The following is a 21,736-nucleotide window of genomic DNA, read 5'->3' on the forward strand; positions in this document are numbered from 1 at the left end:
GTTGCATTGCATTTTGTGTTGGAGTTCATTTTATAGTGCCACCTGTGAGAAAAATGTGATTTATTTTCATTTATCAGAAAAATAACTCTAGCACATTGTCTAAATATATAATATATAAAATATATATATTATAATTTAGTGGAAACCCCCCATTATGTTAATTGGTTGATTTGTTACTAATGGTCCATAGGTTTTTTCCGACACTTTGTTCACTTTATAATGCCTCCCCCGGGATGTTTCTCCCTTTGCGGTTCTGCATAGCTTATGGGTTTAGATGGGAAGTCAAATTCTGGGGGGGGGGGGAGGGAGAGAGAAGCCTTCCTATTAGCTTAAGAAGCCATTGTAACAATCAAGTAACATTGCTTTCTGATGCGGTCCTATGTCGAGTCCACCTCAACATAAGACTGCAAAAGATTAGTTTTTAAAATGTGTTCAGGACTTCTCATCCATCCTGTATGTTCAACTGGAAAAGATTTTCAAAGTAAAACAAAATTATGGAATTGAAGAATTGAGACTTCTATTTTCTAATGAATGTTTTTCATTTAAAAAAAATCATGGAAATACTTTACATTCTGACTGATTTCGGTCTAAAGGCATTGATAGAGTTATGATGCTAGTCTTCCAAATCATGTTTCGAGATATAATGCATGTTGTTGATTATGTGCTGATACCAAAGAGAGATTCAAAATGTTTGTAATGTAATACATATTTATGCAGATACTATTTCAAAATGTTTCTGGATAGGTTAGTTTTTCCTGTATTATATAGTAATTTAAGGCGTAATTTTGGTTGAAGTTCATATTCTTTTTTCAAAAAAGAATGTCAAAGTATGAAAATAATTATATATTCGTTCATGCTTCATTTCAAAACTGAAGTGGCATGCGTTTGCCTTTTTTTTTGGATGTATGTATAACCTGGAGCAAGGTGAATCATTGAAATACATGCAGGTTCTGGTGATCGTTATACAAACAGGCATCAGGCCTCTGATCATTGAAATATATGCCAACAGAGTATTGATTTCGCTATAATCAAACCGTTCAGTAGTTTTAGAAGAAAGTTTTCTTCCCGCTCTTCTTCTTCATAAACTCCATTTTTTTAGAACAATTTTTCCAAGAGAAAGGAATGTGAATAATTACGAATATGCTTTTGATATGTATTGATTTTGTGCGATGCCATTTGCATTTTAAGATTGCTAAGACAAACATATTTTGTATGTGAGGTTTTATTTAATAATAAAAAAATAAATAAAGGAATGTCTTTTTCTAAATTTATGAGTACAAAATTTTTAATTTTTTATTAATTTTTATGTAGTTGGGATAAATTGGAGATTATGCATAATACGCCTATGGTCTCTGTACGTTTGATAAATTTATCGCTTTTACGGGTGATTATGCATAATACCCAAGAGTCATTGGCAAGTTTGATAAATGCTAAAAAATTATCACTTTTACCGGTGATTATGCATTTTTCCATAATGTAATCCTATTGGGGTGTGATTGTAAAATTTCTTAAGTAGGAGGTAATTACAAGCAGGACCGGTTCTGGACAAGTTTCAAGTGTGAACGAGTAATATTTTGTTGATAAAATCCCCTTGCAATTGGCACCCTAAAAATCATTGCCGTCTGCGTAGTTCGCGGGATTCAATCTGGCTCTGATTATAGGAGCTATTTCGGGGAATGTTCGGCAAAAATAGCTGCGGTGGTCGAGTGGTAATAGTGACAAGACGGTCTTAAGAGCACCATGGGGGGGGGGGGGGCTAGGCCAAGTGATTTTTCTAAGGCCATACCAGACAAATTTACATGCATACTACTTGAAAATTTCGAATATGTATCATTTTTGTGAGGTCCCAGGCCGTGACGTGGTGGGCCCATGCGTTAAGACGGCACTGCATAGTGGCTGACTCGCATTGTGAGGACGCGAATTTGAACCGTCACCGCAGTAGTGGTCGGCTGAAATTGGTTTTTTGTGGTTCCCAACTTCGAGGCGCGAATGCGAGTCTATCTCCCCGTTAAAAAGCTTCAACATATAGAGCAACTGGAGGGAGGGGGGGGGGGCATTTGGGTCTGGTGCCCCAGGTGCTGGACCAGAAGGGGCACTGAATTCACCCTTTATATGTATATAACACTGCTGCTTCTACATTACAAGGAACGTCAAAATGCAGGCTTTCCCTGGGTGAAAAGTATCTAGTTGCTGCCCTGCCTACATCGGTAAAAAATTACATTTCACTCCTAGTTTGAAAAATTCATGGCAGCACATTGACAAGCATTACACGGAAACAAATTTCATGTTAGTTTCACAACACACATCCGCACATTTTACAGTATGGCCCAGGTCTTCGACCCCATCTGCTTATACCTCTTCATCGAGAGAAAGCGGCGGGCATGATCTGGTTAGGAGGAGGGAAAAATATAGTTGATCCAGTTCAGACTCTGCCTCATAAATACGGTTATCTATCTAAATCAATGATTTCCCATTCTTGTTTTCCTTCCCGTACAAACCCCACGACCTCCTATATAACCTGTAGGTTATCTAGGTGGTCGTGACCACCCCCCTTGAATAATGAATTTTTTTATCCGTTAAGAAATTGTTTTTTTTTCTGTAATTGATTACATTAATTAGCCAATAATTAACTTCTCTATGAATTCTTTCACTTATTTTTTAATGCCTTTTCCGCTACATCTAATATTTGAATTCATTGAATCACGTATTGATTTTAGCCACAACGACTAAATGTTTCATTGACACGACTGAATTTTTTGCTAGCAGAAGAATCGGGCGTCAAAATATTGGTATGATTCATATTTTTTTTAGGGGAATCGAAAAATTCAATTTTTATTATTTTAATTTTCCTGAATAATCAGTCAACGTGTAATTTCTTTTTCCATTTGGGAACCACTGATCTAAATAAATTTTATCGGCAATAGGATTGATTTATCAATATGCATAATACTGATTTTATGCCAAATATGATGTATTTAGCACGATTTATCACGTTTAATAACGACGCTTGGGTATTATTAAGCATAATTGCCGGTAAAAATGATAATTTTTTAGGCATTTATCAAATTTACCAACGACGCGCTGAGGCATATTATGCATAATCGCTGGTAAAAGAGGTAAATTTAGTGAAATTTATCGAACTTAGCAAAATGATTGGCGATTATGCATAATAACCAGACTTATCACATTTATCGTAACATAACTGTATTCTTCCATTGACAAGGTTGATTATGAGAAAGAATTTCCAGTAAAATCTCTCAAAATACACTATAACACCAATGTAAAATCTTTTATTTGTGCAATTTAAAAATAGCCATCTATGAAGTAATTGCGAAATTGACTTTCATGTATCTCAAACATTATTTGTACAATCTCGGCACAATACTCAGTAACAGTACTCACTGATAAAATGCATTCTAAATTTAAAAAGTATCAGCACTAAATAAATTGATTGTACGCTCGTTTGAGCATTCATATGCAAAATAATATGTAAACTAAATTCAAATTTTAAAATTTTTTTTCTTATTTTTCCACGCTTTAAAACAAAGTATAAATAATGAATCTTTGTTCGATTGTGAGCTATGGCTCTTCATTTACATTAGTTTGTAAATTATCACTGTGCGTCTTTTTCTGATTAAAAAAAATATTTGTCCCTCTAGCCGAAACAAACTTTATTAATGGTCTAAAGCTGGTCAGAGAGAGGCGCCGACATGAAGAATACATTGGGAAGGGCTGCAAGTTGTCAGTCCTCCCGTATGCAGGAAGGGGGGGGGGAAGTGTGCGTTGCATTGTATGTTAATTAATTATTGGGGGAGGGTGAAATAACCTCAGCCCATAGGTTCCGGCACCTATGTCGCTGCTGGTGTTCCATTACAAAATTATGCAAGATTGCCGCGTGGTAACACAATTTCAGTCACTTTCAAAACACGGGGAATACTATCGATCACCCAATAATTACGCACGTGATTCCTTGTGAAAAACCAATACAGCAAAGTGGTTTTTCAGTTTTTTTGATTTGACCAATAATAATTATGTAGTTATAATGTATTAAAAATTTATGATGCGACTTTCTCTAATGCTGTCAAATTCACCGAACGTGGGCCAAACGTATAACTAGAAGTTTTTAAGCTGATAGCAATGCTACAACCCTTAGCGTAATCAAGAAAGCTAAAAGCTGTGCAAACCAGTTTTTTTTCCTTGTCTCTTAATCGCTCAAAAAATTTGACACATCAGTGAAGGAAAAACAGGAAGGAAAACGCAGTGTGTGTCTAGACCAGTGTTCCCCCAACTTTTTTCATGTCGCGGACCCCTTGTAATGAAAGTCATTGCACCGCGAACCTGCTGTAACCAATTTTAATTTCAAATCACCACCACCCTTTCGGCTCCCATAAAATTCAAGATCTATCTTTGATAATTTGCATACCATAAAAATTTTAAGTAATCAATTACAATTTCGTAGCGCTGAATATGTAATTCTTGCAATGGTGTTAAATGAAAATGATCCCATGGCCCCCCTTAAAAAGTACTCACGGACCCTCACCCCCCCCCCCCCCCGTCCTCCAGTTGGAAAACACAGACTTCGTACATTGACGGCAACATCTACATATTTATAAGACAGTCATGTTGCTTGTCTAACAGCGGAAGCTTGAATAAAATTAATTATAAATACTATATAATACTCTAATTATAAATATACAGGGTGTCCTGTAGGTGCTAGCACGGCCTTCATCTCATCAACTGTCCGTCGTAGAGGTATGATTTGAATTTAAAAAATGCTCATCAGACGATCGAAAATTATCCTTTACAGATTTTGAGAGTGTGTAACAAAATACAAAAAATATACATTTTTATACGGTCCCCCTGTGCTCCAACTTTCAATGAGAAAGTTGTTGCACTGTCCCTTCTGATGACAAAAAAAAAAAAAAATTCCATGTTTCCAAGTGCAATATTCAAAGAGATATAAAAAAAAAAAAAGAATTCGAAAAACGCAGGAAATTTGGGAAAGAACAGCGTTTTCGGAAAAACCGGTTTACCCGCATTTAACGTTGTTCTTTCCTAAATTTCCCCCAAGGGCGTAGCGAGGGGGAGGGACTTGGGGGGTCTGGTCCCCCCCCCCCGAAATGTGAGAAAATGACCGAAAAAAGGGAAAAAGATGGCCAAATCCATTGTTCTGTCACTTTGGTCCCCCCCCCCCCCGAACGAAATTTCTGGCTACGCCCCTGATTTCCCCCGTTTTTCGAATTCGCATATCTCTGTGAATATTATACTTTGAAACATGGATTTTTTTTTGATGGCCTCAGGAGATACAGGGGCAACAACTTTCTCCAATTGGAAGTTAGAACACGGGGGGAACGTTTAAAAATTTAGATATTTTATTTTGTTACACACCGTATTTTCACTCTCAGAACTGGTAGAGGGTAATTTTTGAACTCTTGTTGAGCATTTTTTAAATTGGTATCATACCTCTACGACGAACGGTTGATGATGTAAAGGCTGTGCTATAACACTTACAGGACACCCTGTATATGAAGCTTCTATATATTCACGCTTCAAATACGCTATGTAATATAATAAAAACAATTTAAAAATACTTTATATAATAAATAAAAATATATATTTAAAAAAAATTTAGTTTTGGGCTCATATGAGAAATTGTGCAAGAGGGGCATCTTTGATGTTTTGAGTGAACAACATAAAGAGAAATGAATGATGTGATGCAGATAATACTTTTGTCAGGAATTTTGGTCCACTTAATTTTTTTTCCTTAATTTATCATGAGGAACAGAGCGCAGGAGAGCATCATTCCAACGATCTAGGAAGAGAAGAAATTGCAAAATTAAATATTTTCACATGCTATAATATAAATGTAAAACCGATTTTAAAATCAAATCGCCGGATCAAATTTTAATGATTTCGCTTGTGCCATCTATTAAATAGCGACATTCTTTCGAATGCTATAATGAGGTGCTTACACCTGTCCGGTGAATGGGATTCGCCATACGGGGGTTGCCCGGAGGGAAAATTTATTTTCTCAATGTAAAAAATTGAGGATACTCTATAAAATGTTGTTTAAAAAAGCGCCCTGTCCCACAATATAAACGACAATTTACTGCGGAATGAAAATATTTTCTTATGATTTTTCCCTCTATTAATTTTCGTTTAATATGTAAGAAAAATTTCAATTAAAACACTAGGAAACGTTTTTCTTTTCAAGTATTTTAGAAATCACAATACATATAGGGTGTTTCTCAACCAAGTCCGGTCCCAAGCCAACCCCAATGGGCCGTTCCTTGGTTCGAACTTCAATTCTGGTCTGACCTGGACGCGTAATGTAAAATTCGTACAGGGCTACCGAGAGCCACCTCTTAGGCCGTGTTATGGTATTGTCAGAACCGACGAAAGTTCACATTCTGGTATGGTGTAGACCAGAGACGCCCTTAGGAGGTGTGCGGTCGCACCGGGTCCTCGAAAAGTTGCTGACGAAAAGAATCGACTACTATTGTACACCTACGCTGAGTTGGCCTCTGGCTACGTCATGAAACGTCACGATGGACGATTCCTTTTATCTTTCGGTAAAAACGTCGCAGGGAAAAGGAGCGGGTTGGTGTCTTCCATTGGCGTCTTTCCCCATTTCTCCCCGCCCCGTTTCCCCTATTTGGAAAATGAACCCTCCCTTCGCGCGTCAAGGTCAGAGGCCAACTCAGTATGGGCATACAATAAATTGAGAAAACGAAGTGGAGTAGCGATAAACAAGGTGGATTTAGAAGAGGGTTCTCGACGGAGACAGCACTCTCAAAGATTCATGACAGTATACAAACATTTAAGAGTCAAAAACAGGATGTCGCCCTAATATATTAATAGACATTAAGGGAGCATTTAATAATTCATTTCACATAAAACAATAGTGAAACAACTTCTCAGCATTTCAATGCCGAACAATGTGAGAAGAACAATGATTAATGCAATCAGAGGGAGAAAGATATCCCTTCTTTTTACGGATGAAGGCGAGACCACTATAGTTCAAACGAAAGGATGCCCTCAAGGCTCCTATAATGGGCCGATGCTTTGGAAACTTGTCATAAATGATTTACTCACGAAAAACTGGTCTGAGAATATAAAAATTCAAGTGTATGCTATTGCTATGATAATATAGGTGATTCAACAATCCGCAAGGTCACTGAGCACGCAAAAGCAGCAATGATATTATTGGATACATGGTTAACGAGAAATAAATTATAGATCGGATTTTCCAAATCCAATTACTTATGGATTTCTCATAAAAAGGGAAGACCAACCATTAGGCTGCGAAACAATCCTATGACACAATATGAATATTAGATATTTAGGAATAATGCTTGATAGAAACCTGACATGGTTCAAACACGTGAATTATCTGATCACGAAAACACAGAAATGTTTACAAAATTTTAAAAGAATGGCAGGCCCTTCATTGGGCATTGATACATGTATTGAAAATACGCTTTATAAAGTTGTCGCCATCCGCATTTATAATATTCCATATTATAGCATATGGTGCTATCGCATGGTTCGGTGATCCCAAGCAACAACTAAGAACAAAAGTAAACTCTGTTCAAAGAGAATTCCTTCTATTCATCACTGGTGCTTACTCCACAACACCAAATAGTGCGTTACAAGTATTAACTAACAATCCTCCTCTATATGTACTTTTGAATATCGAAGTGCAGAAAGCAAATTTGAGGCTTGGGCACGAAATTAAAATAAATAATGTAACATATCTTTCTACAGATGTAGAGCATAAACATCCGCCCTGGACGTATCACTCGGTGAAAGATATTCTGCCAACACAGGTCTTGACGACTACTACTACTACTAAACCATACATGCACCTCGTCCATATTCCTCTGCGGAACTTCTAACGAATTGGTACATGTTAGAATGTGCTTGTCCGTGTTGTGAACCTAATGTGAAGCTTGTTTCTGCGTAATGCTTGTTATAGTGCTGCCATCTGCCTCATATTTTTCGAACTATGAGTGAAGGTAATAATTGAAGATTTTACTGTTATAGGCCTGTTGCTCTCTGTGGCGAGACTTTTTGATAGGGAGATCGGCTTGTGCATTCGCATCTCGAAGTTGGGAATCACAGAAAACCAATTTCAGCCGACCATCACTGTGTCGACGGTGAGGGTTCGAACTTCAGACAGGTCTTGACTTAAGATCCAGAAGGATCATCAAATCGAATTATTTTCACAGATGGTTCCAAGACCGTGGATGGCGTAGGAGCAGCCTGCATCAGTATCTACATGGGTGAAGTAACGGACAAATGAACTGTCGATTGCTCAATAACAACACTGTATTCCAAGCAGAGTCTGGATGGCGGTCACTTATACAAAAATATTTGCAGAAAAATCAACTATAAGGACCGACAGCATGTACTACATAATATACATGCGATACGGGACGTCGAATCCCCACAAAGCCTAGTGCATGACATTAGAAAAATACTGTTTGACAACAGGATCATTACAATACGTTGGGCGAAAGCTCATGTGGGCATTGAGGGGAATGAAATTCGCAAAGAGGCCACAAAACATCAACATTAAACTACCTAATGAAATTACCGGCATCCTACATTAAACTACCGCAGGGAGTCCCCCATCGAGGGGTTAGCGCACCAACCTCTCGACGAGTATAAAAACAATCCTGCCGTTCGGAATCGGCAATAAATTGTAGGCCCCGGTCTAATTAGTCCTCGTGTGCTGAAAATGACCGAGGTGCGATAAAAATGATCAATGATCCTACATTAAAACTCTGCCCTCGCAAGAAGGGTCAGAGAAATGGCAACACCATTGGCAAATATGCACAACTGGAAAAAAGATCTTCGACGTAATACCGAAAGTGGGTAAAATGAAAGAAGTCATGCCGAGAGAAATAGTAATGTTCTTCGCAGAACACGGTCCATTCGGTGAATACTTGCAAACGTTCAAAATCAGCCAGACCAGCACGTGTAGATGTGGACATTCGGGAAGCGTGATACACTATGTGACACAGTGCGAGTACACAAAGGGATGCCACTTAGAGGCGCCACCGAACGGACGAGAGATCTTATGGAAACGGAAAATTATTTTACAAAGATCTGCAACGAGAAAACTACTACAAGTCTTGAACAATCTGGTGAATAATAAAGAAACTGTTTTGATAGCAACTGGAAGCAGTGAACAAACTACTAGTTATTCGGAAGTAGAATCTGAAATAGAAGCAGACTCAAGTTAAATGGGCCAATTTAGGCTTCTATACCATCGTACATCAATCATCTGGAATCAAAGACAACTGTGTAAGAGCAATTTTTGAAAGTATAGTGTCCTCAAACACCCTATTTTAAAAACAACAAACTCAACGACCCTGTCGTAAACAACCGGAAGAATAATACAAATGACATAGCATGATTATAATTTTGTAACCATGAATACTTGTATGAGCACATAATGATATTCTCTCCCAGTATGTATTATATTTATAGTAATGTTTATGTGCATTCCAAATTATGCAAAAAAGGGGAAACTTATAACATGTAAATAATGTATGTGAGTAATTCAAATGTGATTGATTGCCCAGCACTGTGAACGGAGGCTCTGTTTGATTATTCCCGTCGCAGTGGAGGCACCGTGTGTTTTCATCTGTGTGTGTATATGTATTGCATATTATGTAAACAGAAAGGGAAGCAAAACTGCTCAGCACTATGGAAGGAGGCTTTGTTTCCTCGTTTCCCGTCACAGTGGAGGTGGCGTTTTATATATATTTTGTATATATTTGTGTATTTAGATCATTCTCGAATCTTCCGATTCAACATGCCAACTAGGCCAAAAGCCTTCTCCTCACTTCTTTTGAAATCCCAAGCTGTGGTCTCCAGCCTTTATATGCCACTGGGCGCACGTGCAATTTTTCTCCCTGGTCATTGAGCTATCAATTTTTAGTCAAATGCCTTGTACGTTACATCGACTTGATAGCTGTTTTCATGGGTTTTTTTTATATTATATTTTTTGTGTCCTACGGGTTGAATAAGAAGCAATTATATTGAAAGCATTATCTCTGATTCCAATATATGACAACTTATTTAGTAATAATGATTCACGCTATCAAGTGCTTTTCTTCTATCAAAAATATTATAATAGTGTTTTTAGGTTTATCAATATTTTCAGCGATAAATTTAGCAAATGTTAGTAGAGCAATTTTCTGTGTTTTTATTAGGAAGGAATCCAAACTGATTGTTAGAAAAGAAATGTGACAAGAAAGAAAAATGTATTTTTCATAATTTTTTTTCAAATATTTTTGAGATAGAGGGTAAAACTAAGATTGGTCTGAAGTTGTTTGTGTAAAAAAAATTCTAGAGAATTACTTCTAATTCCACATTACTGAGGAAATGACAATGGAAATAGTTCTGCCGTGGATATACCTCTTGCCCTAAATCTCGAGTAACTTGGTCACATGTTTCACGAAATTAGCATTTGTGCTACAATTCACGTATAAACTCCCTCTATTAGTGAATGTTGGAACTATTTTTTTTAAATCTTTATTTATTTTTCCGTTAAATTTCCATAGCTTTTTTTGATGTGTAGACAGCTAAAAAAACCCCAAAAAACAACCAACTTAAATTGCAGACCGAGATGCAAAATTTTAAATCGAGCAAAATCTACTTACGAGAACACACGATATTCCAATACCAATTCCACCGAGAACGAGGGCGTGGTTTTTGACGAAATCTCTGAGCTTCTCGTAGCAGTCCTGTAGGAATAAATGCATCAAATCAAGCAGACGAAAATCGCAAATAGTACAGCATTTTACGCACGAGAAATAGGAATAGTTCAATTAAATGTATAATTAACAGAGATAAATATTTTGAAAGACGAAATATTGGAAACTATGCGATAAAAAAGTATCAAAATTATGCGGAATGATGAAGTGAAAAATCCCTTGTCTCTCTCTCTTTCATCCAGCCACTTTCAGCAAGTAACTTAAATTACAGTTCACTGTATCACCGACATCGTTCTGAATTCTTGCGACATTTAACTGGAATTTTTACACAAGTTGCAAGGCATATCTGGCGATTAAATTGTGATAGAATGAAAAAATGTATATTACCTGCACATATGCATTATTAAAAATTATTTACTTAAAAAATGCTCATGTCTCATCGAATACTAAATTGTTACACGTTAAATTTCTTCACAGAACTGTAACTCATGCGGTGTAATATTACTTCGAAGTTATAGAACAGTTTCACGCCGTAGTTCATTTGCTTAAAACTGTCAGGTGGTCATAATAAAGTGGCTACTCAGTGTATAAAGAATCGAAATTTGATATCTTTAATCCCCTTATAATTTCGGATTCATTTAATTGCTTTGGGAGACTGTGCAAAAACGCAGTGAACACCGAATATTTAACTGAGTTACATCCGATGAAATTTTACAGGGTGTTCTGTTAATGGACCAACAAACTCAGAGTGTTGTTAAGAGGAACAAAAATTGCAATGGAACATGGTGCCGCAAACCACGTTGAGAGGGTGAAAATCGCGTAAAACGCATGCAGGTTTCGACGTCACGTTGGAACGCATGCAGGTTTCGACTTCACGTTGGAACGCATTCAGCGATTAACTGACATCCACCTTTCGTCTCCTCTGGACTAACAGCTTGCATGCGTTTTTCACTCTCTCAACATGGTTTGCGACGCCATGTTCCATGGCAATTTTTGCTCCTCTTAATAACACTCTGAGTTTGTCGGTCCATTAACAGAACAACTTGTATACAGTATGGTACAACTTTTTGGGCTATGTTTACAAACTTTCGCTACCCGAGGCTACCTAAAAATAGTCTAGTAGATACTGTGAATTTGTGAACCATTTCAAAGAACTGAATATGCACACTCTCCGGACGCTCCTGAGAAAAGCTGGCGACGCACATTTTGAGAACCACTGGGCTAGAACCCGTTCCACACCCATTACGCTGAACCTCTGAAACCTGTTTTTTGAGGTGTAGCTGCGTACAGTACTGCCAGTTTTGACGGCAAAATCAGTCCAAAAAAAAACAGTTTTTCCGCGGTTCGGCATCGAATGACGCGGTGGGTTCGAACCTGCTTATGGTTTGAAAAAAATTCACTTTCACACATTTCATCCACGACCAGTGGCGTATTTATCGGGGGGGGGGTGGCTTAGCAGGCTATAACCCAGGGCCGCAAAATCATAGGGAGGCACATTTGAGGAATGAGCGGCCAAGAGAATTAATTAGTAGAATAGGAGAAGGGAAGCAGATTCTGTATAACCCTAAATAAATCCGCCTCTGCAGAGACAGTAATGGACTGCGTAAGTGAGTGACCTAGAGAGTTTGCAAGCACGTGAGAGAGAACAAAAGAGCGTGAGCAAGCGTGTGAATGACCTATAGCATGTGTAAACGATCAAAAGTGAGACTTATAACGCAAAGAACCATGCCAGTGAGCACCAAAGAAGAATAACCTAGAGAGTGTGCAAGCATGAGAGTAACCAAAATAGTGCGCAAGCATGTGAGTGACCAAAACAGCATGCAAGCATGAGAGTAACCAAAATAGTGCGCAAGCATGTGAGTGACCAAAACAGCATGCAAGCATGTGAGTGACCAAAAGAATGACATAGAGCGTGCGCAAGCATGTGAGTGACCAAAAGAATGACATAGAGCGTGCGCAAGCATGTGAGTGACCAAACGATATGCTCCAATGCGTGTGCAAGCATGTGAGTGACCAAATGAGTAACCTAGAGCGTGCGCAAGCATGTGAGTGACGAAATGAGTGACCTAGAGCGTGAGCAAGCATATGAGTGACCAAATGAGGGACCTAGAACGTGTTCAAGCATGTGAGTGGTCAAAACAATGATCTAGAGTATGTGTGTGTGACCATAGCAATGACCAAAAGAATGATTTATAGACAGAGGTGTACTTGCAGGAGGGATGGGGGAGACCAAGCACAGAGTCGCAAATTCGAGGAAAGATTAGTCAAGAAAATTAGACTAGCGTGGAAGGAGGGCGGTAAAATTCGTGTTGCCCACAGGCAGCAGAACCCCAAATGCGCTTCTGTCATCAACTGCGCAGAAATCTTCAGAGGTACAGTGACCCCACCAGTTTGAATTTCTTATAAAAAGGCTTGCTTACCTCAGTATACGCATTGCTAGAGTTCGGATTGCTCTGACATTGCGACAAGCTGTTCCTGTCTTTCTTCCTGCAGCAAGATTCCGGAACTTGTCTCTGCCCGTTGAATTCCGGGTTACGTCGCCATACTTGGTAGCTCCTCTGGTTATCGCTTTTGATTCCGCAACATTCCAGCTTGAATTTGAAATAAAACAGTGACATTGAATGCAATAGTTTTCATATTTCCATTTCGTTGAAAAGAGAAAGAGAACTCTCATAATTTCCATACGGGTATCAAATATCTTATTGGCCAACACTGTTGTCAAATTTAAAAGAAAGCAAAACTGAAACTACGCCTAGAAAACAATCTATCTATATAGCTTTCAAGGCGGGGCTTTGCAGCCAAGCCTGTTTCGGAAGAAGGGTGTTAGAAAAATAAACACACTCACACACTTTCGTGTTAATTGCAGCATATGTTGTGCAAAGATAGAATCTTTACCACAAAGACAATTGTGGCAACATCATCCCTGCAGAGTGAGAAATATTTTTCAAAAGAACCGGGTGAAGGTCACTTAACAATATGCAAGGGCTGAGTCCATATATATGTTACTGCCGAAGCCCTAAATTCAGGCCAGTTCGCGAACTGGCCAATTTCGTTGAGTATTGGCCGGGCCAATGTCCAAATTACCGGCTTTGGCCAGCCAGATCGCGAAGTGGCCCGGAGATCCTTGGCCGAAGTCTGGTAACAATAGACATGATTCTTCCGGGTCTTCGCCAAATTGGCGTATATCTCCATGATAATTATGTCCACGTTAGCTATAGCAACCCATCACAGTCATGATGCGAAAATATATGTATTTTTTGAAAATTTAACAGAAAAAGTATGGACTTCTGACACTTTTCAGATTTTTTACTAGAAATTTTCATTTTTTTCTCTAGTCACATTGGGTTAATCCAACATAGCTACTACATGTGGACATGTATCACACGTTGGCGATAAAAAAACAATGGATTTGAACGTATACCGGAGTCTTACATCAGTACATCGAACTTTGGCTAAAGGATTTTCTGCCATTTGGTCACGCTTCGGGCTTTGGCAGTAACGTATAAAATTAGTATGCATTCAAGAATAAAAGGTGTCCCATAAATTTGTTAATGGTTTCAAAATTCATAGACATTGAAGGAACTGGTGTATTTGAAAGCAGTTTGCGAAAAAGTTATCTTCACGGAAGGGGGATTTTTAGTTCAAATATTTGTCGGTATAAGGCGCTGCACGTCAGTCAGACAGGAATGATTAAACCCGAACCTTTCTTCAATCCCTTCTGCGTTCGAAACATTCTTAAATTAAAACAAAAATCAAATTTTACGTAGCTGGTAAGAACTGGCCGTTCTTGAAGCTTCAGCTGGTGATTCGTGGGTGAAGGAAAAAACAAATTTCATCACACAATAGTGCTTTATCCACCAATACATAACATCGCAATGGAAACCGCGCCAGTAACAGGAAAATTCAGTAATGAGCTGGTAATCGTACACCCTGCATTTTATAGGACTCTGATTTTCATATTTCCAGTGATTGGCTTCCGTGAAGTGCCCTCTATAGACAAAAATTCGAATTATTTTCTTTCTCTCCAACCCCCCCCCCCTCGTGAGAATAACATATTCAAATACACATATTTCTTAATTTTCTGTTAATTTTAAAACTATTAACGAATTTATGAACCTCCCCCGGATATTGCACCTGTATTACTAACGATAATAAAATTGATGCAGACCTAATGAATTATCATTTATGATTGAAATATTTTTTTTTACAGTAATAATTATTACTATATCGTTCGTACCAATTCATGCACAGCATCCCATGCTTCAGTTACGGCAGTTTCATTTTTATATGCAATAACCGAAGAAAACATTTCCTTATGCATTTGTTCTTCAACCTGAAAAGAGATATGCATCAAATTAAAATAAAATCAAATTTTTTACATAGCTGATAAGCATTTTTATGCGCATTGAAAACTCTCTTACAGGGGGGGGGGGAAGGGGGGGGGGTTACCCTCTGTCCCTCAGCAAACCAGACCTTTGAAGAGGAATGACCTCTTGAAAGAGGTGAAATAACGATTATAGACTAGAAGAAAAAGGTACCTCTCAGAGAGATTTCACTGTACCGTACAGGGCGTCCAGGCTAAAGGCAGAGGCGTTTATCTCTGATTTGAATTCAGCTAGCCTAAGTACGCACTGTACTTTATCTTTTGGTGTGCTACACATGCTACCTCTGCTACCACTGCTCTTAACCGTACACAGGATAGCCCTTTGGAGGGGGGCACGAAAGGTTTAGGGAGGGGTGCACAAAAACGTTATTTCCGAGGAATTTTGGTTACCGCCCTTAAAAAAGCATTTAAATTAAGCTTGGGGGGGGGGAGAACACGGGGACTCTTGTGTTCGCCCCTCCACGTATGTCTCTTAATGAAAGTACCATGTTGAAGGTCTGCCTGCTCTTCGTGGCAAAATTTTTGAAATTGGAGAGAGGCTTGCATTCTCGCCACGGACTTGGAAAACCGCAGAAACCTAACTTCAGTCGATCAACTCTGTGCCACACACGGGGTTAAAACCCGAGTCCTCACGATAAGACTCTAGCACGGTGCGCCCACACGACCGTACAGTGACATACTACCACTAAACCGCGCGAAGCACGCATTTCGTAAACACTGCTCTTAGAAACTTCTAATGAGTTTGTGCATGTTGGGATGTGGAGTGTGTGTAAATCTTGCGTCGTCGAGTTTGTCTCTGAGAAATGCCATGCGTGATGTGTTCCAGACGCGCTGCTATCTGCCTTCCGAATTCGGAAATCTCAAATTAACTGTTGATAGTGCGCATGCGTGACTTTTGTAGAAAACTTGGATGAAAGACTTGAAGCAATTAACTGTCGATAGCGCAGCATTTTTGTAACTGCAACAACTTCTGCGAAAAGCGTCTCGAAGCAGCTGTCGATAGTGCGTATGCAAGACCTCGGTACAAAACTCGGAGCCATTTCCCTATCGATAGTGCAGCACTTTTGTACCTAAGCATGTGTGTGTGTGGTTCTCCTAGAATAAGCCATAATAATACTTTTAGATACCTTTCGCCCGGACAATATTTCAAAGCATTTTGTTTAGAATAAAATTGTTTTAAAAAAAAAAAATCAGAATAGCCCTTCACATATACTCACTTCATTTCTAAAGACGTATCCCAAGATTCCACCGACCAACATGACGACGAAAATCATAAATAAAACGATGAAAAACTGCAAAGAAAAGAAATTGTTATACGTATTTAATGAGGAAAATAATCAATAATTAACGAAATTAAAATAATCATTTTTCGAAATATGATGTGCATATTAAACGATTTCTTATGGAAATTTGTAGTGTAATGTCCACTCACCGTCAGCAGCATACATTTGACTTCTTTGAGTGCTCCGAAACAGCCCAGGAACGAGATGACCGTCACGATGACACCAGTGGCCACTAGAATAGCCGCCGAACTCACGTACAGGTCCGAACCCAGCAGACGCTCCATGAAAGATTTGTCCGCAAGCGTCCATATTCCGATAGCGAATACCGTTATGCCGCATATCTTTCAAATTAGATTACACGAAATTTGTATATCGGTTCATATAAATAATACACTCTGATTTATATTAAAAAAAAATTAATATCCATGGTTTGAGGAAATAAAATACATGTATTTATAAATTTTAAAATTAATATTTTTGTAATGTTTGAGCTCACCAATATTACGCAGTTGGCGATGAAAAGCGCGTACTTGACAACTTTGGCGAAACCTTCGACCATCCTGGATAGCTTGGAGAGAAAGAAAATTTTCCCAATTAATTCATTACGACTAGTTATTAATTAATGAAGAGTAATTTTTTTTTCTATAATAACGAAAGAGATAAGACAATGTAAGAGATAATTGTCAATACCATTTTATTGCGATTTTACGATAACAATTGGACTCACTTTGGTTTTGTATTCACATGAGAAAAATTCATTAAAATGCATGTCATTTCATGTACGAATTCGTGATACATATAGATACGTATCACAAATTCGTACATCCTTTCTCTTCTAATTCTGGATTCATTCTCTCTCTCTCTCACACGCACGCACGCACGCACACACAATCGTATACACAAAACAACAGCAGCATATATTAATTAAATTTTAAGTTTCTTATGCTCTTATGCAGTTGAATATCAAAAGACAATACGGAGACATTAATTTTCATGCTTGAGAAGATATAAATAAAATTGTTGAAATAAAAAGTTGAAATCAATGTTATTGCATGAATGTCCAACTCCAAAGTAGGTCCAGCTAATTACTTCATATTTAATCTCCCGGGCTTCGTATATCTCTAATCGAACTCAATATTTCAAAAAATAAGAATTCAATACAATTTTTAAAATTATTGATGTGACAGAAAACTCCACAAAATTTCCGCATTTCTACAGTAAAATCGGCAATTTTAACACCGATTTCTATGAGGATCACCCTTTTCTTGACCCTCATAGCGATGCTGATGGTGGTTATGACGTCTATTCAGAAAGCCTCATTACTAAGAGTATTGAAAATGTGGCCAACCATTATAAAGGCATAAACTATTGTAAATATACACATACTAACAGGATTAAAGAAGTGACAAACCGTTGTAAAGGCATACAAACGTCTGAAACGCATTGTTAGGGAACCACGGTAACCAAAGTAAACGTTCGGAAAGTGATTGTTGAGGCCCAAAAACCATTGTTGCCCGACAGTTTTTTGCCCATTGGGGGGCATTTGCCCTGCTCTGACGAAATTTTAAAGTAGCCTATCGTTCAAGTTGGGTCCCATTTGGTATATATGCGAAATTTGGCGACGATCGATCCAAAATTGTGGATTTGTATAGAGAACATACACACACACAGAAAATCAATTTTATACATATAGATAGATTACTAGGGGGGCTGAGCCCTCCTGCCGCCTTTGGCGGCCAACCCCCCTCCCCCAAACTTCTCTTCATAACATATCTTGTTTATTTCGTCCAATTTCATCAGCGTGCTATGCAAAGGGACGTGTGAAAGCACCAGCTTACTGAAGAAGCTAATTTTGCAATAATAAAGCAACAAAAAACAAATGTGATTCATCAATTACCTCCAGAAAACTTGCCCATGGGGTCCCCAGACTTCAATTCGTTGAATTTTAGTGGGGCCCCTGACAGGATTTATCTCAGGCTACCGATGTGTTGCAAATTTTACAACGTTAAACAACAGAAATCAATGAGATTCATCAAGGGACACCCAAAATGAAACCTGTCAACATTTCCATGGGGCCGCGACCTGGAGGCTTGTCGGACATCTACCCGGTGAGGGGCAACGAAAATTTTAAATTTTCATCAATTTTACAACGAAAGAAATTCAGGTTCCCCCATCCAGTAGTGCAGACCCAATACTGAGATTTTTAGTGGGGAATCCAGACTGGATTTATCTCGGTCTTCCGCTGTTGCAAATTGTACAATGTTAAACAAAAGAAAAAGAATCAGATTCATTCAGGGCCCCTAAAATGAAACCGGTAAACATGGGGCCCCCGACTTGAAAGCTTGTCGGTCATCCCCCGCAGCAAGTGCCGTGGAAAATTTTCACTTGTATTCGCTTTACCAACGAATAAAATCCAGGGCCCCCAACCAATTACCCGGGACACCAATTCGCATACTTTTAGTGGGACCCCAGACTCGATTTATCTCGGGCTTCCGCTGTTGCAAATTCTACAACAGAAAAGAATGAGATTCATCCAGGGCCCCCAAAATGAAACCTGTAAACATGGGGCCCCCGACTTGGAAGCTTGTCGGTCATCCCCCGGTGCTCGTGCCATGAAAAAATTTTCATTTCTATTCGTTTTATCCACGAATAAAATCCAGGGCCCCCAACCAATTACCCGTGACGGAATTTACAAATTTTATAGGGCGCCCAGACTGGATATATCTTTTGCTTCGGCTATCGCAAATTTTTCAATGTTAAAGCAGCATGAAAACAATGAGATCCATCAAGGGCCCTTGGAAATGAAAACTTTCTACTTATACGTGCAAACCCTTCCGCGTACCCAGACCCTGTGTGTTGGGAGCACTGGTGTTATATGTATATTATACATACCTCTCGGCATGACCCCCCACAACGTCAGGGCGACAGGGAACGATTCTTATCACTTTTTGATTTTTCACACTATAAATTAACCACAGAGGGGGCCCCCCTGAAAAGCTGGTTTGGGGGCTCGCCATCTAAATTCCAGCCAAGGGCCCTGCTGTAGGATGTGGGAGCCTCTCGGTACATGCACATAACATGGTCCCGATGGGTTAAATGGGTCCCGATATATGCTAGAGTTAAATGAATACTTGACCCAAAATCGTAACCGACTTCCGTAACACAAAAGCGTAACAGATTTCCGTCACCCATTTCCGTAACATAAAATTGTCACTAATTTCGGTTGCTTAGAAACAGGCCCTTTTCGAGTTTGTGATTTTATATTATAGAATATATATATATAATGTCAAAATTATTTTTTTATTCGAATTTTTCTCCCAATGCGTAATTCGAAGTTTGATTCTAACATTACACACACACACAGAATTTTGTCTTTCCGTGGGCTGCTTGAAGTTTCACTGGATCTTGGATGACTTCATTAGGACCTGCCAATGGCAGATGCATATGCTAATAATCAGGTATATATACGAAAGTGTGTATGTGGTAATCAGCTTCGAATTAACCAATGCTTGTGCTTCGAATTAACCAATGCTTGTGCTTCGAATTAACCAAATACAACTGTATTTCAAATGTGTAACTCGGATATTCTATCTCACGGATGCCCAAAAGTGTGGGGCTGATAGAGCTCTTGCTCGAGGCGGAGGGGGAGGGAAGTGCCCGGTACAGTTATTTTTAAAATTATTTTTATTTTTTCATACTATAAATTTCCTATATCTCACGGAATCTTTTTCCAAATGTACCTCCACTTCTCTTTCTGAAAGATTTTGAACAATTTCATGTAAAATGAAAGATTTAGCCAACAGAGCACGTGTTCTTTCAGTGCAAGACTCTTAGTACCGAACTGGTACTAAGTATGGATTTTCTAGGAGCTCTTTTTTTCCATCTGCGTGTATAAGGCACAGAAAAATGCGCTGACAATTAACCAAGATGGATGGGGCACAACCATTACCGACTGGGTTGTGTCTACACCAGCTTTAGTCTACTATAGACGTTGTGTATATAATGTAAAATAAAAAGATCTCTAAATGTATCTCATCTTTCTGTAAATTTTCATTTATTTTAGCTTTCGTACAGTTTTTTTTTATAGAATTCTTTGGCATTTGGTAAAAAAAACCGTATCTTTAGAATTTGGGTAGAACCTAGAACTAATCAAACGATTTTCCATAGAAACTCACAGCGAACCACGTTTCGGCTAACGAACGTGATTCAGGAACGAGTTATCTTCGTTAGCCGAGGTATCACTGCACCAGACACTTATTAGCTATAAATACGGGACGTATGGTCACCCTACTGATAACACATGTAAACAATCTTTCATCAATAATAATCGATAATAATTTTTAGTAATTTTTTTGATTGTTACCTTGTACGAGTGATGATGATGATGATGGTTCCCATTTCCAACGGTCAATTTGGACACCTTGTGGTTCTCTCCCGGTAGAGGTCCCCTTATCGATGTATTATGGAAAGACGCGGCTTTGGACGACGACGAAGCCATGGCGGACAGTCCAGTACAAAAAACAAACACAACTACAAAACACACACAATATCCACTAATATTCCTCCCACGAATTCAAATAATATTTTCTTGCCGAATCTCCATCACGAATGAAAAGTGAAAGTTTCTGCAGCGGTCATAATGATAATAATAACGATAACCTGTAACAACTCTGCCCTATAATATGTGTTATAAATGAGTTCTTCCGTCACGACGATGGAGGGTTTTTTTCTTTCTTTTCGGGGCGGGAAAGTTCAAAACCCAAAACCGGGACAAGGACGTCCGTCCAATGAAGTCAAGTCAAAATCAAGAAACGGGTTCAAAATCATTTTATTCAGAGAGAAAAAAAGAGCATAAATCATATTTTTTTTTTGTCTCTCCTTCACTTAACTAAGATTCATGAGAAGCAATCATTTTAAATTATGTTTCAAAACTCTTCTCCCTCTTTCTCTCATGTTGAGGTCATTACATACCATGCGGAAAAGAAAAGTTATGGTGAAACAGACTCTTGTAATGTCGCCGATTATTATAAGCGTGGGAAGCGTTGAGCTTGCAAATAATTATTCAAACAAAATGGTCGATACGTATTTTGACAGGAACACGCTCTCTAGGTAATTAATTACCTTTTAGAAACGAATTATAGCTATATTGTAACATGCTATGCGGCTTGGAACTCGCGTGCGGAAAATTCATCGCCAACAATACACTACCGGAAAATTCACAAAAATTCACCACCACGCAATTCACCGAAGTAGCAATTTACCACCGGAAAATTCACCGACAACAATTCATCGCTGTGAAATTCACCGACAAGAAATTCACGGACGAAGTGTTAGAGTGA

At 38.6% G+C, this 21,736-nt stretch overlaps 1 protein-coding gene across 3 annotated transcripts in view; it reads right to left on the minus strand.

Moving 5' to 3' along the window:
* Nucleotides 1-5,228: 5,228 nt before the first annotated feature.
* The window catches only part of LOC149069296 (CD151 antigen-like), a 78,282-nt gene continuing 61,774 nt past the window's right edge, over nt 5,229-21,736 (minus strand). For all 3 annotated transcript variants that reach the window (XM_089249658.1, XM_089249660.1, XM_089249659.1), the window contains exons 2-8: nt 16,894-16,965; nt 16,547-16,738; nt 16,332-16,406; nt 14,968-15,063; nt 13,151-13,321; nt 10,677-10,760; nt 5,229-5,812 (exon numbers count right to left, since the gene is read on the minus strand). In XM_089249658.1, coding sequence (XP_089105784.1) covers nt 5,765-5,812; nt 10,677-10,760; nt 13,151-13,321; nt 14,968-15,063; nt 16,332-16,406; nt 16,547-16,738; nt 16,894-16,965 — 738 coding nt within the window. In that variant the 3' untranslated portion in view covers nt 5,229-5,764. The remainder of the gene's footprint in view (nt 5,813-10,676; nt 10,761-13,150; nt 13,322-14,967; nt 15,064-16,331; nt 16,407-16,546; nt 16,739-16,893; nt 16,966-21,736) is intronic.

Source organism: Pholcus phalangioides, unplaced genomic scaffold (assembly GCF_987345545.1).
Source record: "Pholcus phalangioides strain wild (caught in Gottingen) unplaced genomic scaffold, Ppha-v1.0 ptg000022l_1, whole genome shotgun sequence".
Lineage (NCBI taxonomy): Eukaryota > Metazoa > Arthropoda > Arachnida > Araneae > Pholcidae > Pholcus > Pholcus phalangioides.